Raw genomic sequence first — 18,205 nt, forward strand, 5'->3', positions numbered from 1 at the left:
CACAGTATATTGATTCTGCTACTGGATTAAAGAAGTGAATTCAATAAACACCACCTGTGCCTTAGACAGTATTTACAGCTCAAGTCCTTAGAAAATATTGACATGATGTCATTTTGTTTCCAAAGTTTTGATGTTTACTTATTTAGTAACTCGTAGCTTCTAAGACTGCACAAATGTTGATTAAATTAAAATTGTCACAATTCAGGAAATAGGTACTTGACATTTCAAGCAGTGACAGCAGTATTACAGTCATGTGAAAAAGAAAGTACACCCTCTTTTAATTCTGTGGTTTTACATATTAGGACATTTTAAAAATCATGTGGTCCTTAGCTGGTCTTACAATTAGGTAAATACAACCTCAGATGAACAACAACATATGACATATTACACCAAATCATGATTTATTTAACAAAAATAAAGTCAATTCTGCATATTGTGGCGCCGTTTTGTGGTCCGTTCTGCATAACGCGGTGGGTCATTTATGCTTATCGCGGCCCATTCGGCAAGTTTCGTGGCCGACCCACCGGCCCGCTCGGTTATCCCACTGGCAAATCCACTCCTGATTGGCCCCAAAGTGCGTCAGCCCACCGGGAAAATGCCCAGAATGCCAGATTGCCAGTCCAGCCCTGATGAGGTGTATCCTTCGAGGACACTCATAACCCACAATTATTTGCTTCATTACTTCAATGGAAATGTCTAAAAAAGATTAAGCCAATTTGCCTGTAAATATGATGTTCAAATGCAAGGAATGTTAATTCCCTAGTTGAAGTACTTCAGTAGATTGGTGCAGAGTATATCATATATTCTGCACCAATCTACTGAAGTACTTCAACTTGGGAATTAACATTCCTTGCATTTGAACATCATATTTACAGGCAAATTGGCTTAATCTTTTTTAGATCTTTTGTAAAGAGAAAATAAAATTTGAGTACTTTTAGTGTAACACTTTATTTTAATTAATATATTAATATGATTAAGTATATAATATATTTAATCATATTAATATATTAATTAAAATAAAGTATTAGACTAAAAGTACTCAAATTTTATTTTCTCTTTACATCATTATAACTCTCCTAAAATTTACCTCATACATTCCCTTCTCACTCAAAGCGCTCACGCTTGTTAAAGAGAGGTGTGCTGTCATAGCAACCATGTAACGTTCTGTTTCCCCTACGAAAGCAGTCTCATTTAAATGAGACTTTTTTTAAAGGAGGACACTCGGTATACTGCAGCCTTCAAAGGACGATTCCTACATATAGCGTGCAACCTTCCAAACGAGACACAGCCACCATCTCAACACATAGCAAGTCCTCGGTAATCCTCGGCAAACTTCGAGAGTCAGTGGGACCGGCTCATTCGGTTCTTCTTGAGTCTGACATTTTGACATGCTGTGTAGCCAGTACATTTATGGGGATTTTCCACTGCACGGTATAGCTCGACTCCGCTCGCTTTTTTGGAAGTACTGTAGTACCAGGTACTGTGGATAGTACTTGGTACCTGGTACTTTTTTTAGTACCACCTCGGTCGAGGTTCCAAGCGCGCCAAGCCAATACTAAATGTGGCATCAAATCCCTGCAGATCACTGACTGGTCAGAGAGAATCGTCACTACCAGTGTCAAAGGATTTGTGACACGGGACATCAACCCACTAGTGTAAAAGTGAGAGTGCCATGGACTTGGCCACAGCATTGTTGAAGTCCACAATGGTGGATGGTATGTTTTGTTACGTTAACTCTATATTCTACTTGAAAGCTTCACTTTATTTAGTTGGCCAGCTACTGGAAAGCTTGCTTCTAAAACAACCAGGCCAATTTAACTATTACACTTGTGTAAAATCAACATGCAACACTGCTTTATGCAGCACAATGAGCTAGTAGCTAACAGCTAGCTGTCATGATATTGTTTATGGTCAGTAATGTTTGTGTTGCGTTTAAGAGAATGTAGAGGCCTCACAACTATGCTGATCAGCCTATAGTCCCACCCACGTTGAGGCCGCACAAAACTGCAGTGGAAAAGCAAGCACAGAAAAGTAAAGCGAGCAGAGTCGATTCGAACCGTAATGTGCAGTGGAAAAGTGCTATTACTCAGGAGGTCAGGAATTGGCTGGTAAGCTGGTCCATGTTAGCTCCTGCTGGTAGATGCTGGAACAACACCACCCTATTATTTTATGGTTCCATGCGTTTACTTCAGCTGTGCCTCAACCCGAAACTATGTCGATGTTGTAAACCGGTGGCTGTGTCTCGTTTCGAATGCTGTGTGCTAGGATGCGTCCTTTGAAGGCTGCAATATACCGAGTGTCCTCCTTTGAACAAGCCTCGTTTAAACGAGACGGCCTTCATAGGACAAATGGAAATGGAATGTAACATGGTTGCTATGACAGCACACCACTCTTTAACAAGCGCAAGTACTTTTAGTGAGAAGGGAACAAAGTCCCTCTGGAAGGGAATGCATGAGGTAAATTTTAGGAGAGTTATAATGATGTAAAGAGAAAAGAAAATAGATTTTACAGGTGTACTTTTAGTCTAATACTTTATTTTATGTATATATTAATATAATTATACATATTATATACTCTGCACCCATCTACTGAGGTACTTCAACTCGGTAATTAACATTCTTTGCGTTTGAACATCATATTTATGGGCAAATTGGCATCATTTTGTTTTTAGACATTTCCATTGAAGCAAAGAATTGTGGGTTGCGAGTGCCCAGGAAGGATACACCTCATACATCCTCCGAATTCCTGTGAAAAAAAGATCTTATTCGAACGCTGCATTCGAAGTGTCCTACATGCTTTTCTGAAATGAGACAGCCTGCGACCTCCGGAGGCTGAAGCCTTCCAATTGAGACCCAGCTGGTGTCATGATAAATTGAGTCCACCCGGTAAATCAAGTCTCCATGGGGGTAACTATTTGTAATGCCCCGAGCAAACACCTATCGTGTTGTCGTGATAGCATGTCATTGAAGTCTGGGTTAACAGAAAAACACAAACAACGACATCTTTAATTTCACAATCTATTACATTAGTTATATACTATTATGTGTAACTTGTGGTTTAAAAGTCATTAAATGTCTTATTTACAAAGTTATATCGACATACATCATAAAATGATTTATAAGGATTTCTACTCAGGCAGTGAACAAAGTACCCATTAATAGGACCCTCAGCCACTGGAATTGCTGTGACGGCCATGGGAGACTCGATTTCTCACAACACCAGCTCGACCGGTTACTTGCTGAGAATCGGCTCAAAAGAAGAATTCGTTCAAGAATCAGACATCACCAATTTGAAGTTCAGTGTCCAGACAACATTCCCACCAGAACTTGAACTATCTTTCTCCTTTATGTCCTGTCATTTTGAGCATGAAACTTTGTACACACACTAAAATCCAAGAACAACTTTGCAGTTATTACTCATCCCCTCTGTACATGTACCCTCTATTTCAGTTGTTACCCTCTCCTTGTTCTTCACCTGTTCTATTTCCTTCTCTGCTCTTCCCTGATATTGTGTAAAAGGTGCAGAGGAGGTGGTGAATGACACGGGGACTCCCCCGACTACCTCCCCCATAAAGACCCTCCCATCAGGTGAGACCAGGTGGTGCTACCTGTGCATGTGTACATGACACTGCAGAAACACCTGCAATGGTTCCACATGCTGATCTGTGCTGCATCATCAACTGCTTATTGACAACCCTTGTTACTATTTTAAGGAAACAATTAAAAGCCCTATGCCCAAGGATAAGTTAGAAATAGTTTTAGATTAATTCAAAAAAGTGTTTTCTACATTTTGGCTCACTTTGATTAATTTGGAGTGCTGAATTAGACAACATGATTGCTATTCTGATGGTGCTTTTATACAAAACTTTACCCTCCTGAGACCCGAGCGTGACTGCTGTGTGCGCTTTCCATTTCCCTTTTTGATTTTTAACTAGTAACAACTAATAAACATGCAAAAAAATATATATTCTAGAGCAAATAGTTTTCCTAAAAATGTATGTCAACAAATGTGGACAGCGGGACTAAGTTGTGAAATTTTAAAGAATATAATATAATAATATATATTTTTTTTTTATCAAATTGTTTATGTTTCCATGAAGTGTTGGTTGTTCTTATTTTTGAGACATTACAGACATTACATCAGAAATGAGCATAATTAATTCTGATTCAAAGTAATGGCCAGCATCATCCAATCACTGCCAATCATATTAAAATAAAATGTGTCATTATAAATTCTGAATCTATGCACTTGATTATCATTGCCCCATGTCTGCCAAACATGTTGAGTGGTCCAAACATCATCTGCAGCCTGAAACTGAACTTTTAATTCACTTTAGCTTAATTTAATGCACTTAGCTGCATATGAAAGTTATAGGATGCTCCCTTGCTCCCTATTTAGTGAATGACTTGATCTTCAGCATGCTGTTTGTCTGCACTGGTCTCAGAACAGTTCGAAATGTACCTTATTTTCACCCTAACTCAATACACGGCCTCTAAAAGCAAAAACTTTTGGATGAACCCATTAATTCTCAATGTTATAAGGCACAGTAAATATAGGATTTCTAAGGTAAAGATGCACTAAAAGTACACAATAATGTACATTGTGTTTATCAGTGTGGCGTTTTGAATTTTAAAAATGCCATATCGGATGAAACTAGAGACTTTAATCTTTTGACTTAAACAGGTTTCTATGTAAAAACTAAATTAGGTTTCTTACCAGATGTATTTTTGTTGGCGTTTCTCCCAAAGACAAACTCTGCTGTGGTCAGCGCCATATTATTTGGTCACATGACTACGTGCCTCAAACGTTTAACCCTTTAATAACTGCACAGATACTCCTGAACTGAGATCAGTCAGTTTAAATGAATTTAAATTATGCGTTGCATATAGCGAAGCCAAAATACAATGTCCACACATGTGTACGCTGGGTCGCACGAGGTTAAACAGGAAGTATCTAGTAACTCACGTTTAAGACAAAATATGTTCAGCCATTTTGGCTATTTTTGCTCTGCTAATGAACTATTAACTATCATATAAATTATACTACCAAATAATATAATGTTCATAAATGGTAGGGTGATGTAACATGGGATATCTGTATTCAAGTTTGTGTCAGTGTATCTTATTTTAATTTTTTCATGTTTCATTTCTATGTGTGACATTTTCCACTCTGTACTGTGGCCTCCATCTGTCTTCACACCTTTTGCTTCTCTGTCTGTCTTTGTCCCTCTATTATGATTTGTAGGACAATCGTTTGGTACTGAGATCATGTCTCACTAGTGAGTATATAGAAACCTAAGACATTGCACACAACTTGAAAGAGCATGTTGGCCAAAAACTGTCATTTCAGAGCAGCTGATTCTGTGCCATGGATAAAACGTTTAAAATCGTGAAAGTTAATGATTTGTTTTTTTATTATTTTACCACACTATTTCTTTTCCATTTTTCTTTTAATTGCATTTAAATATGCAGATGGAAAAACCACAGACGCCGTGCAGAATAATAAAGGTGACGAGAAGAAACAACAAGAGGAGCTAGAAAAAGGAATGAAAGCCTTGTCAACTACTGACACTTCAGAAACCACACCGTCGACTCCGCCCACTGTCCTGCCCAACAAACCTGCAGGCAACACCCCAGAGGGCTCTCCTTCCAAATCTCCATCTAAGAAGAAAAAGAAGTTCAAAGCCCCATGTTTCCTAAAGAAAAGCAAGAAACAGAAAGAAAAAGTCGAAATTTGAACTTGGTGTTCTTCACCAATACTTTCACATACATGCTTAAAAACATACCGCATTGGCATGGCACTAAACTCTCTGCCAAGAACATTAAACACACAGACCAACTTATACACAAACACATCACATTCACTCACTGTGTATCCATTTCTTGATCTTTACATACCATATAAGTTTTTGATTATGGCTCTGTGAATTGAATCGTTTTCAGTCCACTCTCTGACCACACTGATGCAAATTTCACGATGCTTCACTGATACATATTGAACAGGTGATATCCACAATGATCTGTTTTGACCCCCTTCCTTGCTTTAAAATGAAATTGCACTTAGAACATGTATAGAAAAAAAGAATGTGGCATTGAGTAAGCATTGATTGTTCATGTCTATTGATTCTGATTGTTGCTCAATCATCAACATACACATGTGTTTATATTATAACATGTGGCATAACTGTGTATTCTAAGTTATTTTACCTAAATTTTTAACATAAACATCTTTCATCTCACTTTGTTATGAATAGCAGGGATAAAATGATTTTACAATGTACCAGTCACTGAAAATCAAGATTATGGTCTTGCGATGGCTTGCGAGCAAAAAAAAAAAAAAAAGGGGGGGGAGAAAAAAAGAGCCAAAATAAGCAAGATCGTGGCTTGTTGCTGCAAATAAAACCCAACTTTAAGTGCACGGATTGATTCCACTTATTTTTATTTATGATCTTTATTTTGTATGTATGCTGGAGACTTTGTATGTATGCAGTTGTAATTATTTTTATGATCAGTCACTGTTATTTAAATGCTTTTGTGTGTATATTAGCAGGTTTATAAACTTGATTCCATGTCTAATATTAGAATGTAAAATGCTAGGATCGGATGTACTATTCATTAAAGATCACATCCATGTAAACTGTTTTTTGTTGCTATTTTTGGTGTGGGTTTTAAAAAGGTTTGAGACTGAAAATAAATATATTTTCACTAATATAGCCATTTTAGCTAAACAATTTAAAATAATAGTCAAGTCTTTTGACTTCCCTTACAAAAATATACATTGGCATCCATACTTTCTGCCAAAATACCATATTTACTTCTATAAAATCATAAATGAATATCAGATCTCTTTCAAAAATCTTAAGATTTTTAAACATGTTTGCAGTGCTGGGTAGTAATAGATTACAAGTAATCTGTATTCTGTAATCAGATAACAAAAATCAAGTATTTGTAATTGTATTTAATCACATTTTAAAATACTTATAATCAGACTACAGTTGCTATTTAATAGATGACATGATTACATATTATCAAGGCAACAATAATGTATATAATTAATAATTTAATGATCATTTTCATATCAGTATCATCATATTCTAATCCCGAAGTGCAATAGTCTCACAGATCAACATTTTGTGCATGTGCATCGCTGCTGCTGATACAGTGGAGTCCATTGCATGAAACTTTACATTAACTTGAAACAATTGTTCCTTGTGTGACTCGAGGGAAATCTGCTGTTTTAAAATATTCTGCTCCTTTAGAATATTCTTACTATTTTAAAGAAAATATCTTGCACCTCAGCTTCGGAAAAGGTGATGGACTATTAGTAAACAGTAAGGGTTAAAAGTGGTTCAGTGTTTTTAGATGAAAGCTTTGACCTAGGCAACGTCATTGCTGTTGCTTTCATGGTCGTTGATTTCATGATCATTAATGTCCATAATGCTGCTATAGTTTTATGCCCTAAAATGAACTAGATTTAATGTTTATTTCATTCCTGTAATATTTAACCCTTTAAAGCCTGACACATTAAAAAAAATTGCAGAAAATTATATATTTTTGAAAATTAGATGTTTATTAAGCCTTGAATCAAAATCAAAAAAATTATTATTTTTTTTTTGTTTATGATATATTTTTTGTATCACATTTGATACATCAGGCTTTTTGGGAACGTTTTGCTTACAACAGTGTAGATTTTAGATACAAAAAAATCTATTATGCTTTTAACAGTTTGAAAACATAGAACATTTTAGGCAGTTTTTCTATATATTTTTTTTTTTACATAGATCTTTTTTCCAGTCCTTTTATTTTACTTTGTGGTAGTCATAAAGTAGATAACATTACTACAATTTGACATTACTGTTTAGACATAAAGCACCATTAATACCTGCAGTATCAAATTTGATACACAATTTCCAACACGATTTACTTGTAATTTAACGATTAATTTATAAAGTAATTATGCATTATTTCAATTCAGAAAGTGTTAAATTAATTATATCAGGCGCAATCCAATATTATTTTTTACCTTAACAACTTCAAATTAGCCTTTATTTTCCTGCCGAAAGCGTCTGGCTTGATCCAATCGCAGCCGCCATTTGAAAAGCTAAAAAAATCACCCCTCTACTGCCTGCAGTACAGTGAAATTCCACAAGATGGCAGAATACACGAATCAAAATAGATACAACAGGTTTTCTTTAGAAAGTATTGCTCTCACTGATTCAATATATGTCTTAGAAACTCGTGTATCAAATATGATACGTTGCGGCTCTTTTTGTTAGTAATAAAGAATGGAATACGTTTTCTTCCTTTTTGTGCTTTTATGTTAATATGATTATCCTACTCAAATGCATGTGACATAAAATAAAATAGAATTAGGTTGAAAGTAATCCAAAAGTAAAAGGATTAGATAACACTAATATGTAATCTATGAGAGTAAGTATAAGTAATCCACCCATCACTGCTTGTTTGTATGGTAATAATTGATGTATTTATTTGATGACATTATGGCTAATACCAGAGACAGGTCACTTCCATTAAAAGAAAGGAGAGAAATTTGAATGCCCAACGCTAAACGGAGTTAGAAAGGAAGTCCCGCCTTACAGATAAAACAGCCAATCACCTATTAGATACAGATATCAGGTCCCACAGAATGAGAAGGGTATTGCTCCAAAAAGGGGTGTGAGCTCCAAATCAGCATTAAAGATATAGGGTGCACATAACCTTACCCTTTCCCTAACCAAGTTTATATATTATAATTTTTTTGTCTTGTTCTGTCATTTTTGTAAAGAATTTAAGCTTTTTGTAAATTTTCCTGTATAAATGCCCCTTGTGTCTTTACATTTTGGACAGTAATGGAGAAGGTGCACCTCTACCTTGACCTCACCTGTTGTACAGTGGGCACATACTCTTTCTTGTAAACATGTCAGTGGTCTTAAGTTATTTGAACACTGTGGTCTTCAGCTGTTCACAAACGTTAAATTGCTCAACTGCATATGTAGTTAATTATAGATTAACGTGTTGTTCTGTTTTTACACAACCTCTGCTTTGGCAACACTGTATTGTTTACAGTCATGCCAATATATCGCCTGTCAATCATCTCGATTACACACATGCAGATTAGCAATACAAGCTGTTTTTATTTGTATTTAGATAGGAGCTGCAACTGTATGCCGCTTGTTTACATAGAAAAATAAAGTAGCTGTCCGGGAGCATTCCAAAGATGGCGCTGAGTGGACTAACTTGGTTAAATGCTTTGCTAAAACCAAGTTCCTTAAATGTACCGTTTTATTACAGTGACGATCATTTTAGTAACTATTGTTAGTTTGCCGTATTTTTTGTAGGAATGTGTGGTAGGAACTATTCTTTACGGAACATTTGAAAGCATGCTGCATCGGAGTCATTTTGTTGGTGCACCGTTAATGGCGACCAGCGGACGGATAAATCTGGAAGTTTCTAGATAACTCACAGTTTATTGCAGCGCTGTTTGGAAGAAAAGGTTGTATTTAATACTGATCGAATAATGGTGAGAAGCAAGAGCCGAACACCACCACGGCGAGGTTTGAATTTAGTTCTGTTTTTTTATAAATGAATTGTGAAACGTGGCTGGTTAGTGATTGCTAGCATTTAGCTACCACACAAACCCAATCAGACTAATTGTTTTACCTGTCAAACTCTTTCCGAGACTTGCAACTTGTTACAGTCCAATACAAATTCTGATAAACCTTTTACAATTGAAAGCATTAATATAGAATATAATTAGCTGGAAAACTAGATGATATTTTGACGATGTCGCTTGTTGTGTTTCGTGGTAGCGTTTACGTAATGTATGGCCAGTTATGCTGTTTGCATTCTCCGAGGGACACGAACGATATCTTTACAGGCTTTTGGATGATATTTTTTTACTTGGGCCAGTAAGCTCTCACAGTTTCTTCAGAAACACTTATAAATAAATGTTATTGTGGATCGTGTTTGTTTAATATGTGACCACATAAAAAGGTTAGACTCGTGCGAGTCAAAATTGATTGTTTTTGCATTTTAATATTTATTGATCAATCTTCTGTTTGTACGGTGACGCAATGCTGCCACGTACTTATTTGAACGTGCTCTCGGAAATGTTTTCCTCATTAAAGAATGTTTAACTCCTATAGACGTGAAATGTAATTTTGTAATGTATGTAGGAAATCATGACCACTCATATTAAAATTAAAACCAGTCATATCAGTGACCTTATTAAAGCTGATTTATTCTACATGGAGAGGGTCTACACATGGTGGCTGCCATGTTAGAGTCGCATGACCAGTCAAATACTACTGGCTTAATCTCAGTACTAACCATCCTGTTAATTGACAGTTTCACTCATTGATTAAAGTAAGCGTGTAATCATGGCTGACTGTTATTTCTACAATGGCTTCTGAAGCTGGATACTATTGATTTTAAATGATGCTGCATCCAAGCCTCTAGGTGTCCACGATGACACATAGACAGTGTTCCAAACGACACACTATGCACTTCATAGTGTATTCATTTCACACTTTAAGTGGCAAATAAAATCTCAAACAAAAACTATTTTATTTTATTATTGCCATTACAATGCCTCTATAGTTTTTATGTTTATATCATTTTATAATTGTCATTTAAAATAGCTACTTTTATGATTTTACCCAAGAGCATTTTTTTGTGTTATATAGCTCAACATAGATTATGTGTGATTGATTGGCACAACTCTCAAGAGTTATGTTTAAAGTCCATTCAAATATTATTGTAATTTGATAAATTATATTAAATTCATTATAAAATAAATATAATATTCTCGCCCTTTTTGCAAACAATTGGCCTGCAGTTTACACTACCACAGTTCAGAAAACATAAGCCTTGTCCAGCTTCATTTTTGGAATATTTTCCTCTGAAACCATGCGATTCTGAAGAAAAATCCCTGCTGATTTACAAAATGTTACAAAAAATAATTGTGTAGGATTAATTTACTGCTGATGTGGGTTGGAACATTAAAAGATCCATAGCCTAAGTTAATTTGTGAGATGCTGAAAACATCTTGCTAAAACGGCAAATGTAGTAATTTTCTTGATATTGCTATCTTATGAGAAAATGGCATTTTTACAACAACTGAGGCAAAAAGATAAGTATATTTGTAAAGGTTTTGCACTGTGTCATTTCAGAGAGACGTCGTTCACGCTCATCCTCAAGAGATCGCGAGCGGAGGCGCAGGGAGCGCGAGAGGTCCCGGTCGCGTGACAGAGACAGACGGAGGTCGCGCTCACGCTCCCCTCACAGGCGCAGATCCAGGTGAGCGTGTGATATCAGTCACTAGGTGTTGTCATAAGTGCATCTCATTATCTACGCACTATGACTCTACAGCTAATAAGTGAACAACATAAGAGCAAGGCTATGAGTCTTGTTATTTAAAAAGTGGAGCCCTCGGCTTGTGGTCTAGTTTTGGATAACCTTCCCCTCCAGCTTTGTGCCTGTTTTGTTTATGCAGATCTCCACGGCGACACCGCTCCTCCTCCCAGTCTCCAGTGCGGCAGAAGGACAGACGGGAAGATGAAAAGGAAGGGAAGGAAAAACCTGCAAAGATCCATCAAATATCAGGTTGATAGTTTGTCAAAAGTTTGTGCCACTTTTTACAAAACAATAAAATCCCATATAGTGTCTTTGCATTGACCACTCTATTTATATACTGTTGAAGTCAGAAGTTTACATACACCTTAGCCAAATAAATCTAAACTCAGTTTTTCACAAGTCCTAACATTTAATCATAGAAAACATTCACTGTCTTAGGTCAGTTAGGATCACTTCTTTATTTTAAGAATGTGAAATGTCAGAATAATAGTAGAGAGAATTATTTCTTTCAGCTTTTATTTCTTTCATCTCATTCCCAGTGGGTCCGAAGTTTACCTACACTTTGTTAGTATTTGGTAGCATTACCTTTTAAACTGTTTAACTTTGGTCAAATGTTTAGTGAGCCTTCCTCAAGCTTCTCACAACAAGTTGCTGGAATTTTTGCACATTCCTTCAGAAAGAGCTGGTGTAATTGAGTCAGATTTGTAGGCCTCCTTGCTCGCACATGCTTATCAGTTCTGCCCACACATTTTCTATTTCAGATTGAGGTCATGGCTTTGTGATGGCCACTCCAATACCTTGACTTTGTTGTCCTTAAGCCATTTTGCCACAACTTTAGTGGTATGCTTTTGCTCGTTGTCAATTTAGAAGACCCATTTGTGACCGAGCTTTAACTTCCTGGCTGATGTCTCGAGATGTTGCTTCAATTTATCCACATAATTTTCCTTCCTCATGTTGCCATCTATTTTGTGAGGTTCCCCAGTCCCTCCTGCAGAAAAGCACCCCCACAACATGATGCTGCCAACCCCATGCTTCACGGTTGGGATGGTGTTCTTTGGCTTGTCAGCCTCACCCCTTTTCTTCCAAACATAACGATGGTCATTGTGGCCAAACAGTAAAAGTTTTGTTTCATCAGACCAGAGGACATTTCTCCAAAAAGTAAGATCTTTGACCCCGTGTGCAGTTGCAAACTATAGTCTGGCTTTTTTATGGCAGTTATGGAGCAGTGGCTTCTTCCTTGCTGAGGACTCATTTTAATGTGGATATAGATACTTTTCTACCTGTTTCCACCAGCATCTTCACAAGGTCCTTTGCTGTGGTTCCAGGATTGATTTGCACTTTTCACACCAAACTACGTTCATCTCTAGGAGACGGAATGCTTCTCCTTCCTGAGCCGTATGATGGCTGTGTGGTCCCATGGTGTTTATACTTGCGTACTATTGTTTGTACAGATGAACGCGGTACCTTCAGGTGTTTGGAAATTGCTCCCAAGGATGATCCAGACTTGTGGATGTCCACAATTATTATTATTTTTTCTGAGGTTTTGGCTGATGTCTTTTGATTTTCCCATGATGTTTGAAGTTAGGCCTTAAAATACATCCACAGTTACACCTCTAATTGACTCCAATTAACTTATCAGAAGCTAATTGCCTAAAAGCTTGACATAATTTTCTGGAATTTTCCAAGTGGCTTAAAGGCACAGTTAACTTGTATATAAACTTCTGACCCACTGGAATTGTGATAGTCAATTAAAAGTGAAAACATCTGTCTACAAACAATTGCTGGAAAAATTACTCATGTCATGCACAAAGTAGATGTCCTAAATGACTTGCCAAAACTATAGTTTGCTAATATGAAATCTGTGGAGTGGTTCAAAAAAGATTTAATGACTTCAACCTAAGTGTATGTAAACATCTGACTTCAACTGTAAAAGGAATTTAAGGTTCGATACAAGTAAACGGTATAGTTCACCCAAAGATGAAAATTCTTCATTTACTCACCCTCATGCCATCCCAGATGTGTATGACTTCTTCTGCAAAACACAAAGATTTTTAGAAAAATATCTCCGCTCTGTAGGTCCTAGGGCTGCCCCTGACCAAAGATTTCCCTAGTGGACTAGTAGTCGTTAATTTTAGCCATTAGTCGACATTGCATGTTTATGATCTTAATTTAATTACTTCCATATGTTGGGGGCATCAGAAAATGGTTTGGAGTTACAGGTTTGAGAAAGTATGTTATAATTAACATTGCTAACACCATTCTACATTATAGAGAAATATTAAACCGTAATGATGAGAAAATATAATTTTTACAAAAGCTCACGAAGCGAGCCGCAGTGACAATGGCAAAAGTGGTAATGACCCTGAATGTGTCGGGGAAAAACCAGCAAGAGACAGTTTGAACATTTTGTTAATTTATGGAGAGAAATGCACATTTGAATTGTGCTGACAGGTGATGATCTCAGGGATGAACGATGGTCCGAGTGAGCGCCAATAGCTGATGCCTTGGACAATATCAAGACGATATTTGGCTCGTTTTCCCATTTATTATTATCAAATTAATATTACAATAATTGGCCCACAGACACGCGCTTGAGATATTTATTATTAAGTACAGATGACAGAAAAGCTGTATATGTGCATGTATGACACGCTGATACGGAGGCGTACAGTCTTGTGGCGCACGTGCATCTAAGGATCTCACACTTTGTTTCTTTCTTCTGATTTATTTTAGTTTTTTGCAAGAACAGTATCGTCTATGAGTGCTGCAGAAGACCTCAAACATCTCAGCTCAGGAGGTGTTTTGAGTTCAGTTCACTTTATTACTACAGAGCAGTTTATTGTGAAACTCTGCAGCTTGTAAAATAATACAAACTATATATAAAATAACGCGTTCACCCTATATTTCAGTGATTTATTATCATTCTAATTCTTATTTTTACATTTATAATTGTTTTTGTCTTGTGTACGTAATTTTCCGCCTGCTTGTTTAGACAGATACTTGCCTGACGGTAAATAATGGAAAGTTGTGTGTGTTTATAAATTTATACACTTATTTTTTATCACTTCATTATTTTATTTGCTTTTTTCGTTTTGTTTGGAGTGCAATTTGAATTTAGAAATGTATTTGATTTAAGTTTTTCATTTTTTTTTTTTATTAAATTTTCAATACAAAATCAATAAAGCAAAATCAATAAAGCAAGAATACAAAACCGTACTTTAACTGTAATATGCAATTACTTTCCACTGCACTTTTACTCGGATAGTTTTTGTCCAATTTAATTTGTACTAATAGTATTTATTGCACTTCTGGTTAGACCCAAACTGCATTTCGTTGCCTTGTACCCGTACTTGTGTAATGACAATAAAGTTGAATCTAATCTAATCTAATCTATTCATTGATCCCTCAGCCCCGAAGGTTTCCGATGAAATTGGATATTGCATATATATATATATATATATATATCTTGTGAAGGAGGGAACAAAACAAATTTATTCACACACATATATTTTCCTGGATAACGAAATACCCGACCGGTAGAGAATGCATGATCTCTTTGCCAAGGACAACACACTTTAAATGCACTTATTTATTTCCAGTTTTATTTGAAATTTTAGTTAAAATAAATACAAAGTTTGAAATCAAGGTGTCTGGCTTTATTGTGTAGGCATAACCCTGCCTAATGACAATTATCCTATAGTACCACCTAGAGTCCAACCAGCGGTAATAGTGTTGCGGTGTTCGTCAAGATTTTTTTTCGACCAACAGACAAAGACTATTCTCATTGACTAAATCCTTGTTTTCATAAGCGAATGCAATGTGTGGGTGAGAAACTGATACTGGTACTCATTAATTTATTCCTCTTTAAAAAAGTTTTAGACATTAATTGTAATTTTGCAATATATGTAGGAAATCATGACCACTCACATTAAAATGAAGACACCAGTCATATCAGTAACCTTATAAAAGCTGTTTTATTCTACATGGAGAGGGTCCACACATGGGGGCTCCCATGTTAAAATCACACGACCAGCCTAATACTACTCAATCTCAGTAGCTGTCCTGTTATTTGACACTTTCTCTCATTAATTAAAGTAATCATGGCTGACTATGAATACTACATTTCTACAATGGCATCTGAAACTGAAAACTATTGAGTCCAAAATGATTTTATTTTTTATAATTAAAAACTCGTTTTCCAAACAGCTTTTTTTTGCTTTGAAGGTCCCTTCTGAAATGGGACGCCACTCGAAGGGTCATTCCAAACAAAAGAAAAAAAGTACATTTTTCACTTCAGGGGCTTTTAGTGAAGAGTACATTCAAAATGTTGTGCCATGCTCTCTTCAGATTTCCCACATCAAGAGCTTTTGTTCTTTGAATTGAGTAGGGCATAGGAATGATCACTTTTGATTAGATTGCACCCCAAATCTCCACTTTCTCTTTCATGCTCCTGTTTTGTTTTTGTCGATTTGCATTATTTGTGAATATAGCCACCTACTGGGAAGGGAGGAGAATTTAAAGTAGAAAAGGCCTTTAAATATATCTGTTTCTCACCCTCACTAATCATATCGCTTCTGAAGATTTTGATTTAACCACTGGAGTTTTATGGAGTTACTTTTATGCTGCCTTTTATGTGCTTTTTGGACCTTTAACATTCTGGCCACCATTCACTTGCATTGTATGGACCAACAGAGCTGAAATATTCTTTCAAAAATCTTTGTGTTCAGAAGAAAAGTCACGCATATGGGATTGCATGAGGGAGTGTAAATGAGAATTTGGGGACTATTATGATCAAATCTTTTTAACCTTCTCTGTGCAAAGTTCCACTACATGTTCAAAAATATTTGGACACCTTTTATTTAACATTATTGGCAATTTCAGCCACATACATTACTTGCAAAATCATAAAATAAAGCATATAGCCATGCAATTACTTTATAGTCATATTTATTTTAAACCCCTTGGAATGCCATGTCCTATTTACATTGCAAGTGCATCACTGTAAACACAAATTTGTTCATTTATACTAACTCCGGAATGAGTCAAAATGATGTTCTGTGGTAATCGAGATGCCATGGATGCTGTTGATTGGTTATTGTTATGAAACCTGGATATTCCTTTAAAGGTACACACAGTAACTTTGACACCTAGCGGCTTGGATGCAGCATCATGTAAAATCAATAATTTTCAGTTTCAGATGCCATTGTAGAAATGTAGGATTAAACTGAGTGTCTATTTGAGGCACTGGGAATTGAATAAATCAGGAATTAACCCATATATGATACTTTTGAATTTATTTCTCATCTGATTGTTCATGTAGCTGAAGACATGCAGGGAAAGACAGAGGAGGAAATAGAGATGATGAAACTGATGGGGTTTGGATCCTTTGAAAGCACAAAGGTAGGGTGTTTACTTGGGTGTTTTTTTTTTTTTTAGTTGAGTTGAAAAAAAAAAAAACAGCACTTAGGGTATTAAACTATAATGATTTGTAGTATGAGAGAGGGTTCTCTCAGGGACCATTGGTCATGTGCAAAAGTACATAATGTTCTTGCAGCTCTTGAGTGGCAGAGCCGGTCCTCAAACTAGCCACAAGATGGCACAGATAGACAAAGTGTACGATTAGTATGTATAACTGTTAAAGACCTATGAAGATAACTTTATTTGTTGAATAAATTATAAATATCATGTGCTGTCCTCTTAGTATTCACTGATATTTTCATACTGCTCAGTAATTTATAATAGCATTTGCACAGTGATGGTTGTCATTTTTGTTTGACAGGGTAAGAAGCAAGATGGTTCTGCTAATGCATCTGCGATCAATGTGTCTCAGAAGAGAAAATACAGGTCTGTATGAGTAATTATGTTCTTCATAGTTAATTTAACCTGTATCACATCCATTGATTTAAGTTCTGTGATCATTTTTAGAGCGGATCCCTGGCTCTATTTCTCCTATAATGATTTTTACATGCACAAAAGGCATGCTTTAAAAAAAAATCACAAAGTTTATATCCCAGCAACAGTTATGTTAGTGGCCAATCACCTCTGCAGGTAGTACTCAGCAAAATGACAAACATTCTCATTGGTTGGCTGTGATGTAATGTTTTGGTGCAGGAGGAGATCAATGACGTAATCATATTTCTCTTGCAGGCAATACATGAACAGGAAAGGTGGTTTCAACAGACCTTTGGATTTTATTGCCTGATCATGGAAAGTTCGAGCCAAGTTTTAACATCTTTGACCGTTTTGTTATCCTCTGTAATGAATTTTTTTTTTCTAGGTGTATATAAATATGTACCAGAAAATGTTCGCCTCTTTTGCTTTTCAGTTAATGCCTGTCATTTAAGTGTCAGATTAGTTTGCAATAGATGAGCATCATAGCTAATTTTGATATTGTGGATTCTTTGCCTGTAGTATCTTCTTTGTGAAACCCTTGCAGTACTATTTTTTTATTTAATTTTTTTTGTGGATGTTTTTGTGCATGAAAAGCTTTTTCTTTGATTCTTGTAACTTATGCATTATTTGGTATTAAAAACCAAGATATCACATATTTCAATATAATAATTTGACTTTCTTATTTTGCTTTAAGATTAAAAGTGGAGAAATATCAAATGTTTCCATTGTTATATATATATATATATATGATGCATACAAATAATGTGTAGTCATTTTAACAATTTACAAGGGAGGTGTGGCGGTGGGACTTCCGGAACGTCTTAAAAGTGACCTATCACAAGCGACGGTCGTGTGACGCTCCAACCAATCATGGCATAACAACAATGCACGATTTGCATAATAATTTTGGCTCTGGATCAAATGCCACAATACCACGGCAAATGATGTGCCTTCGCTCC

At 36.0% G+C, this 18,205-nt stretch overlaps 2 protein-coding genes across 2 annotated transcripts in view; both read left to right on the top strand.

Moving 5' to 3' along the window:
• LOC127625984 (beta-adducin-like) overlaps window positions 1-6,620 on the top strand; it is a 33,851-nt gene extending 27,231 nt beyond the window's left edge. The window contains exons 14-16 of the mRNA XM_052101488.1: window positions 2,094-2,104; window positions 3,525-3,587; window positions 5,472-6,620. Coding sequence (XP_051957448.1) covers window positions 2,094-2,104; window positions 3,525-3,587; window positions 5,472-5,737 — 340 coding nt within the window. The 3' untranslated portion in view covers window positions 5,738-6,620. The remainder of the gene's footprint in view (window positions 1-2,093; window positions 2,105-3,524; window positions 3,588-5,471) is intronic.
• Window positions 6,621-9,380: 2,760 nt separating this feature from the next.
• Window positions 9,381-17,948, top strand: snrnp27 (small nuclear ribonucleoprotein 27 (U4/U6.U5)). The gene is made up of 6 exons (XM_052101475.1): window positions 9,381-9,553; window positions 11,171-11,297; window positions 11,494-11,603; window positions 16,675-16,754; window positions 17,134-17,198; window positions 17,502-17,948. The coding sequence occupies exons 1-6, from the start codon at window positions 9,517-9,519 to the stop codon at window positions 17,554-17,556; spliced, it is 474 nt and encodes a 157-aa protein (XP_051957435.1). The 5' UTR covers window positions 9,381-9,516; the 3' UTR covers window positions 17,557-17,948.
• Window positions 17,949-18,205: the final 257 nt, after the last annotated feature.

This window comes from Xyrauchen texanus, chromosome 3, assembly GCF_025860055.1.
Source record: "Xyrauchen texanus isolate HMW12.3.18 chromosome 3, RBS_HiC_50CHRs, whole genome shotgun sequence".
Taxonomy (NCBI): domain Eukaryota; kingdom Metazoa; phylum Chordata; class Actinopteri; order Cypriniformes; family Catostomidae; genus Xyrauchen; species Xyrauchen texanus.